This window comes from Tachypleus tridentatus, chromosome 3, assembly GCF_004210375.1.
Source record: "Tachypleus tridentatus isolate NWPU-2018 chromosome 3, ASM421037v1, whole genome shotgun sequence".
NCBI lineage: Eukaryota > Metazoa > Arthropoda > Merostomata > Xiphosura > Limulidae > Tachypleus > Tachypleus tridentatus.
In genome coordinates, this window is record NC_134827.1 from 111,214,072 (window position 1) to 111,236,367 (window position 22,296).

The 22,296-nt window shown below is 34.6% G+C and overlaps 1 protein-coding gene across 1 annotated transcript; it reads left to right on the forward strand.

The window, feature by feature from the left end:
• The first annotated feature begins 500 nt into the window (after window positions 1–500).
• Window positions 501–19,228, forward strand: LOC143247757 (organic cation transporter protein-like). The gene is made up of 10 exons (XM_076496197.1): window positions 501–740; window positions 1,653–1,756; window positions 6,500–6,654; window positions 7,357–7,525; window positions 7,860–8,007; window positions 10,690–10,778; window positions 11,764–11,978; window positions 15,368–15,549; window positions 16,495–16,634; window positions 18,783–19,228. The coding sequence occupies exons 2-10, from the start codon at window positions 1,689–1,691 to the stop codon at window positions 18,853–18,855; spliced, it is 1,239 nt and encodes a 412-aa protein (XP_076352312.1). The 5' UTR covers window positions 501–740; window positions 1,653–1,688; the 3' UTR covers window positions 18,856–19,228.
• Window positions 19,229–22,296: the final 3,068 nt, after the last annotated feature.

The following is a 22,296-nucleotide window of genomic DNA, read 5'->3' on the forward strand; positions in this document are numbered from 1 at the left end:
GACCAGTGGATAACAACGGACAGAGAACTGTAGATCCAAGGATCTCGTCCCTTTATCTAAAACGAAAGACACGCCCCACATGTTTGGATATTTGGAGTAGGTTATCAGGGTGAAGACCCACTTTTTTGGTCAGATCACTCTCGATTAAACGATTCAGTGGGTTCTTCGTTTGTTTTACTAAACGATTTTTAAAATAAATTTTTAACGGTTGATGTCGTTAGGTGTTTCAGTTTGTTAAAGACCCAACACAGGTTAAAAATTCGCCGTCTAGTTGTGAGGCGTTTGTTTGTCCAACATATTATTTCTGTATCTGTTTAGACTTGAAAGATTACTGTGCAGTTAAAGCAAGAATAAACCTGTCAAAATTCAACAACCAAGACAAATCATGGAAATCACTGACGTCATAGGTAATTTAGGACGACTTCAATATTATATAATAATCTTAATTATTTACCGAGGAGTACCGACGGCATGGCATATTTTGGCCATACCATTTTTTGGCTCCCGATACAGACCACTGGTGTGCCAAACCACATGAACTAGAGAACTGGACAACTACCCAATGGAAGAATGTTTCAATACCGTTCGATACTAACGAGCACACATTTAGCCAGTGTCAGAGTTACAGCTACAAGTTAGTACAGTTACCTAATTCCTGGGATGTAATTATTGATCAGAATGTCACGGTTCCATGTACAAAGTGGGATTACAGCTCTACAGATAACACAATAATAACTCAGGTAGGTTCTACACTGTAAATAACTCATTTTATAGTCCAACCCGTTCCACATTCGTAGCCTCAATTGTTATGTGCAAAAAACCTACATCAATCAACAAAGGTCAGCCTTTTTTTTCCCTCCAAATAAACACCGATAAAATCTAATTGTGCTTTATTTTTCTAATATTAATCTATAACTAGTTTGACACTGAAGTCTCTTTCATTTTTAATTTGATTATTTAACTTTCGATTAATTAAGTAGAACTATTTTAACATCGTAAAATATTGCAATTATCAAGCTTTTCATTGGGAGTTACTTGCTTTACCAAGACTGCGAGTCTTTTCAGTGGTTCAGATGTCAGCTTGAGAGTTCATAATCCTATATCTGAGAGCTCAATCCCTCCATTGAGAAGATGGCCAATTATGCAAATCCGTGTGCGTGTGTGTTTTCTTACAGCAAAGCCACATTGAGCTATCTGCTGAGTTCACCGATTTGTGCCTAAAAAACAAACACAATAGCGCATCGCTTTTCTTCCCTTAGAAGTGGTTTATTTTACAAGAGTGCGAGTATTGCTTCCTTTTCTACTGTAGGCTATTTGCAGGATTACAAATATCTCTTTTTAACAAGAAATAACATATTTTACGATTATTAAAATAATGATTCAGTGAAAGTAAACTACGCCATGAACACTAGTGTCGCTTCATCTACTGGAACTAACTTACACAACGGGAGTGCGAGTATGTCCTGTGAAACAAGAGAAATAAATTATCTTATAACACACTTGAATTATAACATGTAAGTTGTGTTCCTATAAAAATTGTTAGCGGTTATTAAACAACATTGTTGATTAATCTGTCATGATGTAAAGATTCAGAACTAGTTTTGGTTTCCTTTTCGGGTTCTCGTTTAGGCCTAGATTTTCATGTCTTTTAGTGGAACTTATTTTGTGATCGCGAATGGCTCGTTTCCATGAACCAGACTGTGGTTATGCTGGGAATGTTGTTTGGAGTGTTTCTGTCTAGTCATCTCAGTGACAGGTAAGTATTATAGAGCCTAGTTTATCATTTTATAAACCAAACTTATTTATAGTAAATACATTCTAATAGGAATTCATGCAAAACATTAATTAAAATAATTCTTAAATAAAAGCCCCAAAACTTCAGTTTGAATTTACTATAAATATTAATATGTTTATTAATATTCTCTTTATGAAAATTACAATAGACGTTTGGTGTAATTCTAACCCTAACATTTCTTATAGTCAGATGTTTCTATAAAGGACTGAACCTACCCTTCAGACTCAAAATGTTGTTAAAATATCTGTTTATTTTTAATATTGTTATAATGTAGGTGGCGAACATTAAGTTAGTATAGGTACACAGCATAGGCTGAAAGGTGATTTGTTTGTTTGTTTCTTTTGTTTTTTGAATTTCGCGCAAAGCTACTCGAGGGTTAACTGCGCTACCTGCCCCTAATTTAGCAGTGTAAGACCAGAGGGAAGGCAGCTAGTCATCACCACCAACCGTCAACTCTTGGGCTACTCTTTTTATCAATGAATAATGGGATTGACCGTCACATTATAACGCCCCCACGGCTTAAAGGGCGAGCATGTTTGGTGCGACCGGGATTCAAACCCGCGATCCTCGGATTACGAGTCGAACGCCTTAACACGCTTGGCCTGGAAGGTGAACCTGTAAAGGACAGGAAAATATTTTGTGCACATGCGTAACAAATTACAAGGCTAAACTCACTAGTTTATAGAAATTACATTAGGCGGCAGCACTGTATGACTTTTTCAATGTTTCCATTACTATTTTGCCCCCCGGTGGCACAGCGGAATGTTTGCAGACTTACAACGCTAGAAACCGGCTCTCGATACTCCTGGTAGACAGAGCACAGGAGCCTATTGTGTAGTTATGTGATTAACTTCAAACAAATCGTCACCATTTTAACAGTGGTATTGGATGCAATACCAGGGTTCTATCCCCGAATCCTACACACTTATTTCGCTGCGATATATTTTCAGTACAGGAATGGACGCTATTTCATGATCTTCGGAAAACCCATAAGATAACGAACAGAACACGTGAGGTCAGAGGAAACAATATTGACCAGTTATTATCCATAGCCCATGTAAGCAAGTTTTTAACGGACATGAGGCAGAACAGAGGCCTGCAAGAATGTAACACTTTGAAAATTTTTAACCTCTAGCGGGGCCCGGCATGTCCAAGCGTGTTAAGGCGTTCGACTCGTAATCCGAGGGTCGCGGGTTCGAAGCCACGTCGCACCAAACATGCTTGCCCTTTAAGCCGTGTGGGCGTTATAATGTGACGGTCAATCCAACTATTCGTTGATAAAAGAGTAACCAAAGAGTTGGCGGTGGGTGGTGATAACTAGCTGTCTTCCCTCTAGTCTTACCTTACACTGCTAAATTAGGGACGGCTAGCGCAGATAGCCCTCGCGTAGCTTTGCGCGAAATTAAAACAAACAAACAAAACAAACAATAACCTCTACTGAATGGAAATCAAAACATGAGGCTTTTTACGTTTGAGAAATAATGAGACCAAACGTCGAAACTCTGTATTGCTTCAACCACAATGAAATTAAAATAGTGAAGAAATAGTTACCAAACTATCGAAACCTAGATTCTAGCGTTTAACGTCCCCAGACATGTCGACGTGCCACTGGGGGGAAAATTTATTATTACACAAATACAAAACTACTTTAACCCACAGATATCTTGAAAGTATTGTTACACAAATACAAAACTACTTTAACCCACAGATATCTTGAAAGTATTGTTACACAAATACAAAACTACTTTAACTCACGGGTTTCTTCAAAGTATGTTTCTTTTATGAAATTAAGTTCAAAGTTCACAATAGTCTGTATGAACTCTGCCCACGACGGATATTTAATCCGGTTTATAGCGTCTTAAGTTCTCAGACATACCGCTGTATAGGAGGGAAAAGTATTGTTTCAAACATTCAAAACTACTTTAGTTCAAAGGTATCTTGAAAGCATTGTTACACAAATAGAAAACTACTTTAGCTCAAAGGTATCTTGAAAGTATTGTTACACAAATAGAAAACTACTTTAGTTCAAAGGTATCTTGAAAGTATTGTTACACAAATAGAAAACTACTTTAGTTCAAATGATCTTGAAAGTATTGTTACACAAATAGAAAACTACTTTAGTTCAAATGATCTTGAAAGTATTGTTACACAAATATAAAACTACTTTAGTTCAAATGATCTTGAAAGTATTGTTACACAAATATAAAACTACTTTAGTTCAAATGATCTTGAAAGTATTGTTACACAAATAGAAAACTACTTTAGCTCAAAGGTATCTTGAAAGTATTGTTACACAAATAGAAAACTACTTTAGTTCAAAGGTATCTTGAAAGTATTGTTACACAAATAGAAAACTACTTTAGTTCAAAGGTATCTTGAAAGTATTGTTACACAAATAGAAAACTACTTTAGTTCAAATGATCTTGAAAGTATTGTTACACAAATAGAAAACTACTTTAGTTCAAATGATCTTGAAAGTATTGTTACACAAATATAAAACTACTTTAGTTCAAATGATCTTGAAAGTATTGTTACACAAATATAAAACTACTTTAGTTCAAATGATCTTGAAAGTATTGTTACACAAATAGAAAACTACTTTAGTTCAAAGGTATCTTGAAAGTATTGTTACACAAATATAAAATTACTTTAGTTCAAATGATCTTGAAAGTATTGTTACACAAATATAAAACTACTTTAGTTCAAATGATCTTGAAAGTATTGTTACACAAATATAAAACTACTTTAGTTCATAGGTATCTTGAAAGTATTGTTACACAAATATAAAACTACTTTAGTTCAAATGATCTTGAAAGTATTGTTACACAAATATAAAACTACTTTAGTTCAAATGATCTTGAAAGTATTGTTACACAAATAGAAAACTACTTTAGTTCATAGGTATCTTGAAAGTATTGTTACACAAATAGAAAACTACTTTAGTTCAAATGTTCTTGAAAGTATTGTTGCACAAATATAAAACTACTTTAGTTCAAATGATCTTGAAAGTATTGTTACACAAATATAAAACTACTTTAGTTCAAATGATCTTGAAAGTATTGTTACACAAATATAAAACTACTTTAGTTCAAATGATCTTGAAAGTATTGTTACACAAATATAAAACTACTTTAGTTCATAGGTATCTTGAAAGTATTGTTACACAAATATAAAACTACTTTTAGTTCAAATGATCTTGAAAGTATTGTTACACAAATATAAAACTACTTTAGTTCAAATGTTCTTGAAAGTATTGTTACACAAATATAAAACTACTTTAGTTCAAATGATCTTGAAAATATTGTTACACAAATATAAAACTACTTTAGTTCAAATGATCTTGAAAGTATTGTTACACAAATAGAAAACTACTTTAGTTCAAATGATTTTGAAAGTATTGTTACACAAATATAAAACTACTTTAGTTCAAATGTTCTTGAAAGTATTGTTACACAAATATAAAACTACTTTAGTTCAAATGATCTTGAAAGTATTGTTACACAAATATAAAACTACTTTAGTTCAAATGATCTTGAAAGTATTGTTACACAAATATAAAACTACTTTAGTTCAAATGATCTTGAAAGTATTGTTACACAAATATAAAACTACTTTAGTTCAAATGATCTTGAAAGTATTGTTACACAAATATAAAACTACTTTAGTTCAAATGTTCTTGAAAGTATTGTTACACAAATATAAAACTACTTTAGTTCAAATGATCTTGAAAGTATTGTTACACAAATATAAAACTACTTTAGTTCAAATGATCTTGAAAGTATTGTTACACAAATATAAAACTACTTTAGTTCAAATGATCTTGAAAGTATTGTTACACAAATAGAAAACTACTTTAGTTCAAATAATCTTGAAAGTATTGTTACACAAATATAAAACTACTTTATTTCACAGATATAATGAAATTAGTGTTATACAAGTACATGTTGTGTTTCAGTAACTGGACGACTTTCTACTTCAGATGGAAGTGGTCAGTCTAAGGGCTTGACACTCATAAGTAAAACTTACGAACAGTTTTGTTTTTCATTTTTATAAAGAAGAATCCTTAAGAAAAAAAAAGCCTTATTTTATCTGTTAAACCTGTGTTCTGTTCACTTTGTGTATGGAAGTCCAATTTTGAGCGTTATAAGTCCCCAGTGTTGACGCTGAGCCACTGGAGGCTATTTCACCTCATGGCAAAGGTCGCTTATTTACTGAAGTATTTCGCAAATAATCCACTTTTCACTCCAACAACTACATACTGAATATGTATACTGATATACAGGTCACTTACTAAACGCATATTTTGTGAATTTCTGTGAGAATGGAGTGTTGAAAATTGTCGCTGGGAAGCTGTTGCCCGTCGCCCTCGGACACCAAATTGATTAATTTTAGAAATTACACAGTAATTTGGTGTGACAAACCTATCACAGATCAGTCAAAAAAGAAAAATACAATGCTTAAGTATTATCAAGATGAACGGTCGTCATTCGGACGTGGTGACATGAGCTATAACGACGTGGTGAGGCTCCAAGATATTGTCAATATAAAGGATTCAACCTTTGTATAGAAACATGTTATTAGGCAATCTATTTTTAAACTCGTTGATTTAGGTTTGATCCCACACTTCCGCACCTCTACTTTCACATATCATATTCGTTGGAGTATTTATAGTATTATGGAGTTCTTTTTTTAAACTGATCTTAGGTTTGGACGACGTCCAGTATTGCTGGGTTCCCTGTGTCTGTCTATTGTGCCAAGCTTCGCTGGGGCAGCTATTCCAAATTTACCCTTTTTTTACGTCACGCGCTTTACTTCAGCGATGGGGGTGGCTGGTATACAGAATGCGGGTGTTTGTATTTGTAAGTAGCTACAGAGAGTTTGTTCATTTTCATCTCCGGATAATGTTGTTGAAGTAATTAATATATATAATAAAATTAAATGTTGCACAAGAAAAATATTTTTATCACTTACTAGGAGTAAAAAACAAAAGCGAAATGACTTGTAAGTAAGTCGAAGTATTATGTTTTCCTTCTTTTAGACATTTATTCTTTTACGAATTAGATATTTACTATTGTGGATCACGTGTGTTCAGTGTTCATCCAGTGATATCATTTTAATTATAACTATTTCAGTATATAAATAAAATTTACCTAATAAAGTTTTGTTTTATTTTTTGAAGTAATAGTTTGCATTGTTCAAGTCAACATTGTTTTAAACATTAATTATTTAGCTATAGGTTTCCCTTAATTTCAATGGTGACGTAAAACAGATATTCAGGGTGGCCCGTAAGTCCCTACCCATCCATATATCTTATGTATCCAGTGTATCTGTGTGCTGTCCCTCATTCTCGCTGCATAATATTATGTGACGCCATGTTCTGTGAGACATTTTCCTCAACATAGCGGGGGTTATTGTTCCAAATGCCGCGGTAACAGCTGCCTTCAACTCATCATTAGTATTATAACGTTGTTTAGACACAATATATGGATGGGTATGGATTTACGCACCACCCTGTAGATCACTATGTAATTCAGGATTTTTTTTCTGGTCTGTTTCTATAGTGATGGAAACGATTAGTCCAGAGTATAGACTTTGGGTAGCGCTTTCATTTTCGTTTGGATGGACCCTAGGATTAATCATTCTTCCTGGACTTGCTTGGATAATCAAGGACTGGCAGTATTTTCAAGTTGCAACCACATGTGGGTGGCTACCGATGTTGGCCGCCTGGTGGTGAGCTGGAGAATATCGTTTGTTATCTCGTGAAACATAAACTATTAAAAGTTGAACCATTACTTTCAGGAATACAATTACCAAATTCCCTAAATTAACGTTAGTGTTATATAATCTGATCTTTATATTTAATTGCATAATAATGATAGTTGATAACGTTATCCAATGTTATCCAAACACATGTTATCCAAACACTTCAAGTATTTCATTCATTGGTGGTGACTAAAGGGTTACACATGATAACTAAACGAATTACACGTTAATATTAGTGTGTATAACGAGCATTAATACATTCAATAAAATCTTTAACCCTAGCTGTATAATAATATTTAAGGTTCCTGCCCGAATCTCCAAGATGGCTTCTTACCAGGAAGCGGTACACAGATGCCGAGGATGCCATCAAGAAGTTTCTTAGTGCCAATAAACTAAGTGTTTCAAACCTGGATCACACGATGAAGATATTGGAAGCGAAGATTGAAGCGGTAATTAATTCATGTAATTAAATACTTGAAAAAGTGTTTGTGAAATATTAATTATTTGCATTGTAGCTGAATTTATTTTAAACGCAACGCTGGATAATGGGCTGCCTACGCTGTACCCACTGTAAGAAATGAACCTAGAATGTTGGCGTTTTAAACCCTCTAGAATATCGCCAAAGTTAAACAATGTTAGTTAAACAGTAAAAATAAAATTACAAAAACAGTGGGTGTGAACAGACGCTGTTTGTCATTTCTATGATAGTAGAATAATATTCGTTTGTACAGAAACCGAAAAAAATCACTAATATATTGTTATAAGTAAAGAGATATTTTAAACCTCAAAGTCTTAAGTTTAAGCAATCATATATTGTTCCATAGGCACCCATATTAACATAACGTCCATATTTATTTTATCAATGGTCACGTGCAACCTCGTGGTTAGCGTACTCGCACTGTGAGACTGAAAATTCGTAATTTTCAGCCACCAATAACGTACTCTGTACTAGGAGGATTTATGTGTCCTATAAACATGGCGACTAACTTTCCTTCTTCTTTTGTTTTAAGTAGCCAGAAGTAGTCTGAGAGATGAAGTTGGGTGTTTCGTTTTTGGTCTGTCAGTTTAACGTTAAGAAGGCCTACGATCAGGTAGTCTCCTGATTTTAAATACTATTTCATTCTCTGCGCAGGATCTGACAATTAAAAATAGAAGAACCATAAATAAAATAATAACAGATAATTGGATTATATTTATAGTTAGCGATAGCTAGTTAGCAAAATATTGCATCTAAAAAGAAATAAAGTTGAGAAAATGATTCTTATTTGAGGTTTGCTTAATTGGGGACATTCCCATAAAATTAAGTAATTAACGTCCAAAATCGGTCTCATCTGGTCATCATAATAAGGTCGTGGCATGGTCAGTTGGGTTAAGGCACTCGACTCGTAATCTGAGGGTCGTGGATTCGAATCCCCGTCACATTAAATATGTTCGCCCTTTCAACTGTGGGGGCGTTATAATGTGACGGTCAATCCCACTATTCGGTGGTAAAAAGTAGCTCAAGAGTTGGCGGTGCATGGTGATGACCAGCTGCCTTCCCTCTAGTCTTACACTACAAAATTAGGGACGGCTAGCTCAAATAGTCCTTGTGTAGCTTTGCGCGAAATTCAAAACAAAAAACAAACAAACATCATGATAACTATTTTAAACTATTGTTGTTGATCCGATACTGTAATTTGTTTGTGCAACAATTAACAGATTGTTAAATAATATATCTCTAATCTCATCGAAAGTAATTCACTATTATGTTGATAGACGTTATGAAGTTTATGATATATATAGTGAAGTAAATAGCGTTTTGTAAATAACTTATTTAAGGCTATCAGTATCCTTTGATAAAAGCAAGCAACCAACAATTATCACAATGAAAGGTTAATAGAGTAAATAATGTAGCTTTATTTAACATACTGGTCTAACTAGACATGTCCGACTTCATAAATAACAACATGTAAGTGGCTCTATTTAACATACTGGTCTAACTAGACATGTCCGACTTCATAAATAACAACATGTAAGTGGCTTTATTTAACACACTGGTCTAACTAGGCATGCCTGAGTTCCTAAATAACAACATGTAAGTAGCTCTATTTAACATACTGGCCTAACTAGACATGTCCGACTTCATAAATAACAACATGTAAGTGGCTCTATTTAACATACTGGTCTAACTAGACATGTCCGACTTCATAAATAACAACATGTAAGTGGCTTTATTTAACACACTGGTCTAACTAGGCATGCCTGAGTTCCTAAATAACAACATGTAAGTAGCTCTATTTAACATACTGGTCTAACTAAGCATGCCTGAGTTCCTAAATAACAACATGTAAGTAGCTCTATTTAACATACTTGTCCAACTAAGCATGCCTGAGTTCCTAAATAACAACATGTAAGTAGCTCTATTTAACATACTGGTCTAACTAAGCATGCCTGAGTTCATAAATAACAACATGTAAGTAGCTCTATTTAACATACTGGTCTAACTAAGCATGCCTGAGTTCCTAAATAAAAAATATTAATAATTAGAATGCAGTGATTCTTTTCCCTTAGGTTTCCTCAATTTTATCAACGTTTTCGACCATAATTCCAATAACAATTTCCAAGATTCATCCAGCTTAAGAAGATATATTTAGGCTTAAATATATATATTAAGTTAAAAAATATATTGGTTCTTAAATTTAGATATTAATTGTTTGATATAGTATAAAGCATATAACATAAAATAATTAACATGTATGTGTTTATATTCGTGTCAAATATTTTTTTCACCAGTTTTAAATATTAAAGAAAATTGAGGTTAACTCTATTTATCGAAAGCTCACACAATTATGTTTTCTAAACCGTCCTTTGCTGAAATAAAATAAGATGATTGTCTGAAAGGTAATGATGAACTTTATAAAACTTTTATTTGTTTTTAAATTGTTTAACCTCTCGACTACCAACAGGTGGCAGTCTGACTTTGCCACAGGAACTTATTATTTTAGAATAGCCTGTGCATTGCTTTCTTGTTGGGCAGGAAAATTTCGTTTTTGACTGTCTTACTCAAGACAGTTTAATCTTAAAATCCTGAATATCGAAAAAATAATGGAAACCATAATCCTTTATTATTTTCTGTATTAATCAAAATTCAGGAGAAAACAAAAAAGTCGACTTTAACAGTACTGGATTTGTTCAAGACACCACGGTTGCGACGTAGAACTATAGAAATAACGTTTGTTACGTAAGTATCCAAAGACAATACATGCTTTTAGATAATACGTGTTACATATTAAGCAAATGGGTCGCGTCAGTGTTACGTTGTTTATCATAAGGTTTAAAGCCTATTGTACGTAGTCGTATAAAGTTTTGTTTTGTTATTGAATTTCGCACAAAGCTACTCAAGGGCTATCTGTGCTAGCCGTCTCTAATTTAGCAGTGTAAGACTAGAGGGAAGGCAGTTAATCAATCACCGCCCACCGCCAACTCTTGGGCTACTCTATTACCAACGATTAGTGGGATTGACCGTCACATTATAACGCCCCCCGGCTAAAAGGGCGAGCATGTTTGGCGCGATGGGGATGCGAACCCGCGACCCTCAGATTACGAGTCGCACGCCTTAACACGCTTGGCCATGCTGGGCCTATCGCATAAAGTCCGATGTACTAAGGCCCGGCATGGCCAAGCGTGTTAAGGCGTTCGACTCGTAATCTGAGGGTCGCGGGTTCGAATCCCGGTCGCACCAAACATGCTCGCCCTCCCAGCCTTCGGGGCATTATAATGTGTCGGTCAATCCCACTATTCGTTGGTAAAAGAGTAGCTCAAGAGTTGGCGGTGGATGTTGATTGATTAACTGCCTTCCCTCTAGTCTTACACTGCTAAATTAGAGACGGCTAGCACAGATAGCCCTCGTGTACCTTTGCGCGAAATTCAAAAGGAAACGTATAAACGTAAATCCTCCGACATGTATATAGTTAACAGTTATATTTTTAAATATTATTTTATGATATTTGTTACTTAAAATTAGAAAGTTGTTTATAATGTAGAGAATCCACCAACGTAGATTTTGAGCTTAGTCGGATTTGTACAGTACATAAGGTGGGTTAAAGAGTTTTAAAAAAATACATCACTTGTATATCAGTTCTCTCTGTGTGTGTGTGTGTTTGTGCGCATGTAACCTAAGAAAAGGAAGATTGAAAACCTCTGTTACGATTTTTATGGATATTTAGTTTTACGATATCATTTCTATACTACGGGTTGACCTTTGACTCTGCAAGACTAGGAGGTAGTATCTACATCAACTTACTAATCTCAGCTGCTGTGGAAATCCCTGTTTGTATAGTACTCCCTCTAGTGGTAAAGTTCGTAAAACGAAAACCATCCATGATACTATCTTTCGTGGTTACATGTGTTTCCTGTGTTCTGGTGATTGCTGTTCCGGAAGGTATGTATAAAGTTTGTTGGAAATCGTTTGTTTTTATGAAAATTATGAAGTATTATCTTTAGCAGAGTTGTAATGTTTTGAAATACATGTTGCGTGTAACAAACTAAAGTAAAGTTTCAAGTTGATTTTATGAGATTATATTTATTCAACATAACATGACACTTAGAGACACATCTCGGCTGCCCCATCTTCTAAGTCAAACTAAAATTATTAGCTTAATAAATTAAAACAAATTAAAACCACCTCTTATCATTGATATTTCTGTTGTTGAGTTTTCTTTTAAGGTCAGACAAATTTACTGCCTCCACGACAACTGAAACCAACCACTTCCATTCCCTCTTTGAAAAATAAAATTGTCTCAGCTGAGTACGGCTTCTGCTTTGGCTGAGTCGATACTTGTGTCCCCTGGTTCTATAATTCTCAATGTCAAGTTTGCAAAGCATTGATGCATATTATCAGTAAGCTTTATAATATTAAACACTTCAATCAGATCATCTCTAACTCGCTTACTTTCAAGAGAAAACAGTTTTAAGAATTTTAATCTCTACTCATATGTCAAACCATCGATCCCAGGTATCATTTATATCATATTCCTCTTAACCATTGCCAACAATTCAATGTCTTTCCTAAGGAAAGGAGCCCAATACTGAACATAATACTTCAAATGTGTCTCAACCAGTGACCTATACAATGAAAATATGACCTCTTTAGACTTATATTCAATATTTACGTAGATACAACTAAAATCCCATTTGCCCTACCACTAGCAACAGCACATTGCTTAGATGGTTTAGGAGACTCATCAACCATCCTTTTTTTTTCATGACACTGTTAATGTCATTCCCATCGAAATTATAATTGTAATTATGTTAAACTACATGTATTATATTGCATTTATTATAATTAAAACCTATCTGCCATTTAATTACCCAACTCACTAGATGATGTAAATCCTTTTGTAAGGCAGCATCATTCTTTTTACTGGCATCAACACACAAGTCCTTGACATCATCGGCAAATATAACTAATTTATTAACCATTCCTTCGTCTTTGTGATTAAAAGTAAATCAAAAAGAGCAAAGTTCTTAAAACTGAGCCCTGAGGAACATCACTTGTAACATTAATCCATTTTGACCGAACTCCATTTACAACAACCCTCTGCTTTCTTCCATAAAGCCAATCTTCTATCCAATTAGTTAAATTATCTCCCACACCTACAGAGATAAGTTTCTTTACAAACCTGTTATGTGACACTTTGTCAAATGCTTTCTAAAAATCCAGATACGCCAAATCTACACCATTACCCTCACTTACATATTCAGTAACATTTCAAAGCGTATCAAAAGATATGTAAGGCAAAACTTTCCCTTAGTGAAACCATGTTGACTATCCGAAAAAAATTAAACTTTGTTAAATGCCTTTGAAAGTATCGTTTATCAGACTTTTCAAAACGTTTCCCATTATTTATGTAAGGCTAATAAGCCTATCATTACTGCGTCAACTTGTATTATTATCTTCCTTCAGGATAGGGGTCACATTAGCAAGTTTTCAACCTGTTGGTAATTGTCAAGTATTCAAGTACTAATAAAAAATGTGGCATGTGGCTCACATATTCAATTCTTGACTTATTTTAAAATCCCCATGGAAATATATGACCCAGAAGTCTTATAATTTTCTACACTTCCTAGTTTTGTTTTAGTAAGCTCAGGATTTATGTAATTGTCTTGTTCAACTTTGTTTTCGTCTATTATTTGCCCAAGATGAGGAATACTGATTAAGTCTTCATTAGTAAAAACTGAAGAAAAATCATAATTTAACATCCTAGCCATTTCATAATCATAACATACAAACAAGCCTTTCTTTATCATTTCTCAAGAGTCCTATCACCGTCCTAACATGACGTTCACCTCTAATGAACCCTAAATTCCTTACCATCAATTTTTGAAGATTTTCACCGAATTGTTTCATACATCCTTTTGAATGTCCCCTTTGACCAACTTTATTGACCTTCTATAATTTACTAAGTTTAAACTTCATAAGTTTGTGATACTTTCCCTCATCTCTTGTTCCCTTTGTGAGACGAACTGGTTTTTCTACTTGCAGCTACCATTTTATTTCTGTAAGAGTTTTATTTGGTTTGAATTTTTAAAAATTTTATCTTTAAAAAAATTTCCATATTTGATAAGTGTCTCGAAATGACTCAGCTGCCCGGTTCATAACAGATAATTATTGTCACATCCTTCATGACTCAGCTGCCCGGTTCATAACAAATAATTATTGTCACATCCTTCATGACTCAGCTGCCCGGTTCATAACAGATAATTATTGTCACATCCTTCATGACTCAGCTGCCCGGTTCATAACAGATAATTATTGTCACATCCTTCCAATATTTGTTTTTTATTGTGTAAGCAAAATATCTTTTATCTCCATTTGCAGCAAAACATCGAACCCAATAGAGCAATTGTAACTTTTACCTATGTGTTTTCCAGTTTCCACTCTCTCAATCCTTTCTGTATTAGAAGTTAATAATAAATTTAAACTATCGATATTCCTGCTAGGTTCCTTAATCAATTGGTGAAAACATCCATCTTGAACAGTTCTAAGGAACCTTTCTTTCTCATGGTTCGACTTTAGTATTTCCGAATCAGTATGTCTGAAATTAAAATCACCTGTGATTATAACTTCATTAACAGGTAAAATCTTAATCTCTACTAGCTTCCCTAAAAGTGTATTATAGTCGGAGTTCCCGAATAAATCCCTTTTATTACACTTATCACACCTATCAAACTGGAAATGCTTAACCCCCAAACTAGACTTAAACATTAGATTGTTTGTATACTATGATCACATATCGGTAGCATGTTGTTAACACTGTTTAGTGTGGGTTTGACACGTAAGTAGTTTTAAATTATATTTTCTAAATAATACAGTGTATTTAATTTGTTTTACAATCTCACTGCAACTTAAATTATAACTAAGCATAAACCAGTGTCATGCTTACTACACGTTAAAGTACTAAAGTCTAAATGAAAATCTTATACCTGCTACTTTAGTCTTATTAAATCTACTTATGTTTTACTATTCAACTCTAATTTCCGAGCATAAAAGTAATAAAACCAAATAACATTCAATAATCGTCAATATTATTAGAACTTAGCTTTCTAACCTCTTGTCTTTTACATTAATGAGTAATGACATACAAGTATATTTGATCATTTACGTTAATCTGTATTGAATTTACGTTCTTTCAGTAACTTTGTAACAGTTACAGACTTCAGTTATGTAAAGTAAGTGTTTAAAATATCGTATTTGTATTTAACTTACTACAGTAGTTTAATGGTCACTTGGTTATTGATGTTTTAAATGTGTGTATTTATTTTGTACAGATCTAATGGTGACAAAGATTTCGCTAACTATGATTGGAAAGATGTTCATATCCACTGCTGGTAGTCTCGTTTTTGTTTATGGAGGAGAAGTGTTCCCCACTATTATCCGAACTGTGGGGGTTGGCACTTCTATCCTGTGTTCAAGGATAGGAGCAGCAATAGCTCCTTTTGTTCGTGAACTGGTGAGTTAGAACAAACTTGTGATAAACATGTGTTTATCATGTTTCAGTTTCATCCTTGCAAATACAGGCCGAGGTAAATATTTACCAAGTCAGTATGGGTTATAACAATCTTAGGAGCTGCGAGATGTACACAAACATTTATCTTTTAAAGTATACTAGAGTATGTGTTGCATTAATTATTTTGATGTAGAAAATCTGACTGCGTATGATTAATATATAAATACATTTTTTTTAAAAATTTAGAAAATAACCTATTATAAAGAGACCTTAATATATAAGAAATCAAGTGATAACATTTAATGCCAAATGAAGTAACTTATAAATAAAATAATTAGATTTTAGTCGATACTTAATACAGCTGTATCAATTTCCTTTTTTTTTAATATATTTAGAACAGTTTATATTTACACCATTGGACAAGTTAACACATTAAACAACTCAAAGGTAAATGTAAAAGAATTTAGCAGGATAAACTCATCCATATATGGGTAAAACCCCATTGTATGTCAACACGACTCCAATCACGACCTTAAATGTGTCCGTTATCTACCATTTCTGACAGAAGTGTAAACGTCCGAGGCTTTGCACTTGCTTACGAAAGTTTATGAAAATTCAAACTAACTTACAAATAATATTGTGTCTTATACCTTGTATGAAACGGGATATTGATGAGCGAATTAATTTTGAGTTGATATAGGTACAGTTAACTGGGAGAAAGTTATCTCTTTGCTGATCACACGTGAGTTTTTTCACCGCTGAAGTTATATAATGTCTTCGTAAAAATACTAACGTTTCATACTAATTTGCTGAAGTTGAACGATTTCTTAAACTTATATTCTATTCGTAAAATACTTTTACATTTAGCAGATTACAATTTTTTTACAAGTTCTCAATTCATAAATTTAAGGATTCATTCAAATAAGTTGTTATATTTTATTATTCTAGGGTAAAACCACACACGTCGCTGTACCTTCAGTAACCTATGGTGTTCTGTCAATAGTAGCAGCCATTATGGTCTTACTTCTACCAGAAACACTTAACAGACTACTTCCTGACACAATACTGGAGATAGAGAACCCAGAGAAGTAAGTGAGCTTCTTATCAAGATTTTTAATAAACCATAACAGTGACAGTGATAAAGAAATATTTTTTATGAAGTTCGCTTTTTGTGTTATTTATCCAATTCTATAACATTCGTGATGAATTTCTTTTGTCTGGTTATTTAGCAGTAAGTATGAAAGTTTATAACACCAAAATATTCGACCCTTGAAGTGAACACAATACAGATGGCCAATTGTGCAACTTTACCTTGACAAAAAATGTGTTTTGGGTTTTTCTAACCCTCACGCTTTTTACAATAAGATATTTTGTTTTTGTTTTTGAATTTCGCACAAAGCTACTCGAGAGCTTTCTGTGCTAGCCGTCCCTAATTTAGTAGTGTAAGACTAGAGGGAAGGCAGCTAGACATCACCACCCACCGCCAACTCTTGGGCTACTCTTTTACCAACGAATAGTGGGATTGACCGTAACATTATAACGCCCCCACGGCTGAAAGGGCGAGCATGTTTGGCGCGACGGAGATGCAAATCCGCGACCCTCAGATTACGAGTCGCACGCCTTAACGCGCTTGGCCATGCCGAGCCAATAAGATATTTATGTGCACAGTATTGTTCAATGATGATCGTAGGTGACTCTATCTTTGATTATTTACTAGAATTCCAATTCTTTCAGAAATTTATAATCCATCTAATGAAAGTAACAATGTTATGTACTCTATTAAAACTCTCGTGGTGAACACAGCGCGAGATGGACAACTATGAAACTTTGCATTTAACAAAAGATTAAAAAAACAAGTGTGTGATTATTCTATAAACTACAGTAACAACAACCTTTATAACAGAAGAATTCTGATTTTAATACTTACATCGTTTCAATCCATATCACCAATATTGTTGGTTGAAAAGTTCTAATTATTAAAATAACAAATTCCCTATTGTTAAAGTTGTTGTTATGGTACTTGTGATTCAGTTATTAAGTTCGGTAGGTTTAACCCTAAACAAACAGTTATAAAGCTCGCCTATTAATATATTTATGCCATGAAATAAAGTTGAACTGTTCGTTCATTAAGATATATTCATTACTGAGACATAATTTTACAAATCTTCTATCATGCGCAAACAAAATGCTGTCAAACATATTGTGATAAAAAAAAGATGTTTTTGTGACGTAAGTTAGCATTCTTCTTTGATTGGTTGAAGGTAGAAACTCAAAACATCTGTTAGCTCTTACGAGAAACTAGAAACTCTTGAACCCACTCTGGATAACTTTTTTTACCAGAAAAAGGTTTCCAAACTTTAGTTTCTCAAACGTGTCCAGTATATATATGATAAGTTAAAACCATAACTTAGGGTCACAGCGGTAAATCTGAGGGCTAAAATTGCCCAAAATCAGGCTTTTGATACACAAATAGGGCACAGCACAGATATCTACTGAGTAGTTTTGTGGTTACTACAAACAAACTGAAAAACAATGCGTAATTTACTAAAAAATTTCATGTTTTCCCAGCTTAACTGTTTTCAACGATAGCATGTTTTATTTAATATTACATAGATTTTTTTTTCCTTGGCAAACTTTCTATCGTATAGTTCCTTATCACTGTAGAATATCTTTAAGTACCAATAGTGTGAGCGACAACGTGCCATGAGGATGACTCAGCTAGAAGGGAGGATATTTTAGAGCATGTTTTGAGGGTCACTCGCTTACGGTCGCGAATATTTTGTTCTCGTTATATTTAAAATAGTTACAAGTTAATTTTGAGAAATAAAGAGTACATATTATGCCATGCTTTACACAAGGTTTTTACCCATTGTACAGTTATACGAAAATTCGAAGTATCTTGAGGAAGCCGTAATCGTATTATTTTATTCTAGAAAGTTACAAGTTGTTTATTAGTTAATTAAAGACATATTCAAAGTGTTTTAAAGAACCGGTGGCTTATTCAGTTATGGAAAGATGTCTAATGTTGCGAAGTATTTTTGGGCAAAGCTGCTAAGCCTATACGTTATTATTTCCCAATTCTTGCAATGAAATACTTGAATCGCCATCTGTCGTCATATGTTTGAGTTAAAATAGAGAATATGTTTGGAAATATGATTAAAATAGTGTGGTCGCTCGCTATTCACTTCTGTTTTTCGAATAATAATATAATTTTTTATTCATAACTTTCCTTACAGACTGGCCAAATATCAGACAGAAAGTCCAGTTGAAAATACTGAGCTTCAAGAACCAGAAGCAGAAAGATATTAGAGGAATATTAAGTTGTGCTTAACAGAATATTAGAATTGTATTTATTCTCTTGTTTTTTAATTAAAATAACAGATGGGATGTTTTCCAGTTTTTATTAATAGCTACCAAAAATGAAAAAAAAAAATTAAACAGCGTGGTTAGTGTTCTGGACCGTGATTCATACATTGTTAACGAGGGAATGTATGTTTTCTTGTACCAAATCTACATTGAGCGATGTGCCGAGTCCACCGAGGGGAATCGAACCCCTGATTTTAGCGTTATAAATCCGTAGACTTAGCACTGTTAACGAGAATAAGGTATTACCAGTGTGAGGGTTGTAAGATTCAAATGCTAATGTACCATTAAAGAACGTTTTTTAACATAGCTGTTTTCCTTGTTTTTTTAATTCGAACACTGTACATTCGACTATCTTCGTTCTGCTCACTTCTTGGAAACACACCCGGATTTTACCCCTGCAATTCTCTAATAATGCCACTGACTATGCATTCTTTTCTCATTATTTTATGTCGAATTTTAACATTCATTTCTATTTAATTTTTTTGCTTAATTTGAACAAAATTCTGCTAAGGCAATTAGATATTTCATGTTAATAATGTTTGGTGTTTTTGACCGACAATAAAAGCGACATATTTTTCTTGAACGCCTTCACAGTTTAAAGGTTTCAGCTGAATATGATAAATATGTTTATGATTTATTTTAAACTATATTTTTTTTTCAAATTAAAACACGAAAGGAAATACAAATCATAAAGCTAAAACGTGTTGTTTACCTCTACAACTTTTTTAGTGTTAAACAATAAATTAAATACATGCTTGTTTCATGACGTTCTGTCACATTCAGTACTCATAAGAGAACTTTATTAAGGATAATAACGTTCAAACTTAAACTGGAAACCACGTAATAACAATAACGTGATTTGTGTTTTGGTGCCTTGTGTTCAAAGAGCATGCAGCAGAAGTCAATAAACAGTGTTTAAAAGGTCCGGTATGGCCAGGTGGTTAAGGCACTCGAATCGAAATCCGAGGGTCGCGAGTTCGAATTCCGGTCACACCAAATATGCTCGCCATTTCACCCGTGGGGGCGTTATAAAGTAACGGTCAATTCGTTGGTAAAAGAGTAGCCGAAGAATTGGCGGTGGGTGGTGATGACTAGCTGCCTTCACTCTAGTCTTACGCTACAAAATTAGGGGCGGCCAGTGCAGATAGCCCTTGTGCAGCCCGGCGCGAAATAAAAACAAACAAACAGTGTTTAATTTACGAAATATTCGATTCCTGATTTGAAACACGTTACAAATGGCCAGGTGGGTTAAGGCGTTCGACTCGTAATCTGAGGGTAGCGGGTTCGAATCCCCGTCGCACCAAACATGCTCGCCCTTTCAGCCGTGAGGGCGTTATAATGTGATGGTCAATCCCACTATTCGCTGGTAAAAGAGTAGCCCAAGAGTTGGCAGTGGGTGGTGATGACTAGCTGCCATCCCTCTAGTCTTACACTTCTAAATTAGGGACGGTAGTTTACAGGTAGTTTACTTCCGCTGATTTTAAGCTTCTGATTGCGAGTGCAACATTTTTTTATAAGAACAATATTAAATTTTATTAACCTCCTAGAATATTTTCTTCTCTTTGTCTCTTCTTGCGAGTTCCTCATGAAATTGATTTGTAAAAAATTGTGCGATTCATTGGGAAGAGGTTATGATGAACCAATACTATGGCAGACATAGCCTTGTATTTTGAATGTGGATATACAGTCTTTTTTATACATTTTAGTAGCCTCGGAGGAAATCATTTGGAAACAGTTGTTACTTCCTAGTCATAGTTATAAACTGTCGAGATTCTTCCCCACTTTCTTATGACAGCGACTTTAAATGGCCCGTGCGAGACATTAAGAGTCACGTGAATTCTGCTGTCAGAACAACGCACTGATGGAGCTTTGGACGTTTCTTTGTCACACAGTGTTCACAAACTGTAATCATGGAACCAATATCACACAATGTTTGAGATTCGAAATGAGAATCATAGTGAGGGGCTGTCAATCATTCTCTTCTCTCTCCTTCCAGTTTAGTTTTTCTAACCACCAGGCTTTAGCTGCTATTTCATTCTTCGACTTCTGTTTCTACTTTTATTGCTTCACAGTTTCCTGGGAGATAAGCGATCAGTTCCTCATGTCGTCTCTCTACACAGTTTCCTGGTAGATAAGTGATCAGTTCTTCATGTCGTCTCTCTACACAGTTTCCTGGTAGATAAGTGACCAGTTCTTCATGTCGTCTCTCTACACAGTTTCCTGGGAGATAAGTGACCAGTTCTTCATGTCGTCTCTCTACACAGTTTCCTGGGAGATAAGTGACCAGTTCTTCATGTCGTCTCTCTACACAGTTTCCTGGGAGATAAGTGACCAGTTCTTCATGTCGTCTCTCTACACAGTTTCCTGGTAGATAAGTGATCAGTTCTTCATGTCGTCTCTCTACACAGTTCCCTGGTAGATAAGTGATCAGTTCTTCATGTCGTCTCTCTACACAGTTTCCTGGGAGATAAGTGACCAGTTCTTCATGTCGTCTCTCTACACAGTTTCCTGGTAGATAAGTGATCAGTTCTTCATGTCGTCTCTCTACACAGTTTCCTGGGAGATAAGTGATCAGTTCTTCATGTCGTCTCTCTACACAGTTTCCTGGTAGATAAGTGACCAGTTCTTCATGTCGTCTCTCTACACAGTTTCCTGGGAGATAAGTGATCAGTTCTTCATGTCGTCTCTCTACACAGTTTCCTGGTAGATAAGTGATCAGTTCTTCATGTCGTCTCTCTACACAGTTTCCTGGTAGATAAGTGATCAGTTCTTCATGTCGTCTCTCTACACAGTTTCCTGGTAGATAAGTGATCAGTTCTTCATGTCGTCTCTCTACACAGTTCCCTGGTAGATAAGTGATCAGTTCTTCATGTCGTCTCTCTACACAGTTTCCTGGGAGATAAGTGACCAGTTCTTCATGTCGTCTCTCTACACAGTTTCCTGGTAGATAAGTGATCAGTTCTTCATGTCGTCTCTCTACACAGTTTCCTGGTAGATAAGTGACCAGTTCTTCATGTCGTCTCTCTACACAGTTTTCTGGGAGATAAGTGATCAGTTCTTCATGTCGTCTCTCTACACAGTTTCCTGGGAGATAAGTGATCAGTTCTTCATGTCGTCTCTCTACACAGTTTCCTGGTAGATAAGTGATCAGTTTTTCATGTCGTCTCTCTACACAGTTTCCTGGTAGATAAGTGATCAGTTTTTCATGTCGTCTCTCTACACAGTTTCCTGGTAGATAAGTGATCAGTTCTTCATGTCGTCTCTCTACACAGTTTCCTGGTAGATAAGTGATCAGTTCTTCATGTCGTCTCTCTACACAGTTTCCTGGTAGATAAGTGATCAGTTCTTCATGTCGTCTCTCTACACAGTTTCCTGGTAGATAAG

Excerpts from the sequence above, each read along its gene's own strand:
- LOC143247757 (XM_076496197.1), top strand. The coding sequence starts at position 1,689 with ATGAACCAGACTGTGGTTATGCTGGGAATGTTGTTTGGAGTGTTTCTG. Across the intron at positions 6,655-7,356 it reads GAATGCGGGTGTTTGTATTT|TGATGGAAACGATTAGTCCA; the intron begins GTAAGTAGCTAC and ends CTGTTTCTATAG. Across the intron at positions 7,526-7,859 it reads CCGATGTTGGCCGCCTGGTG|GTTCCTGCCCGAATCTCCAA; the intron begins GTGAGCTGGAGA and ends ATAATATTTAAG.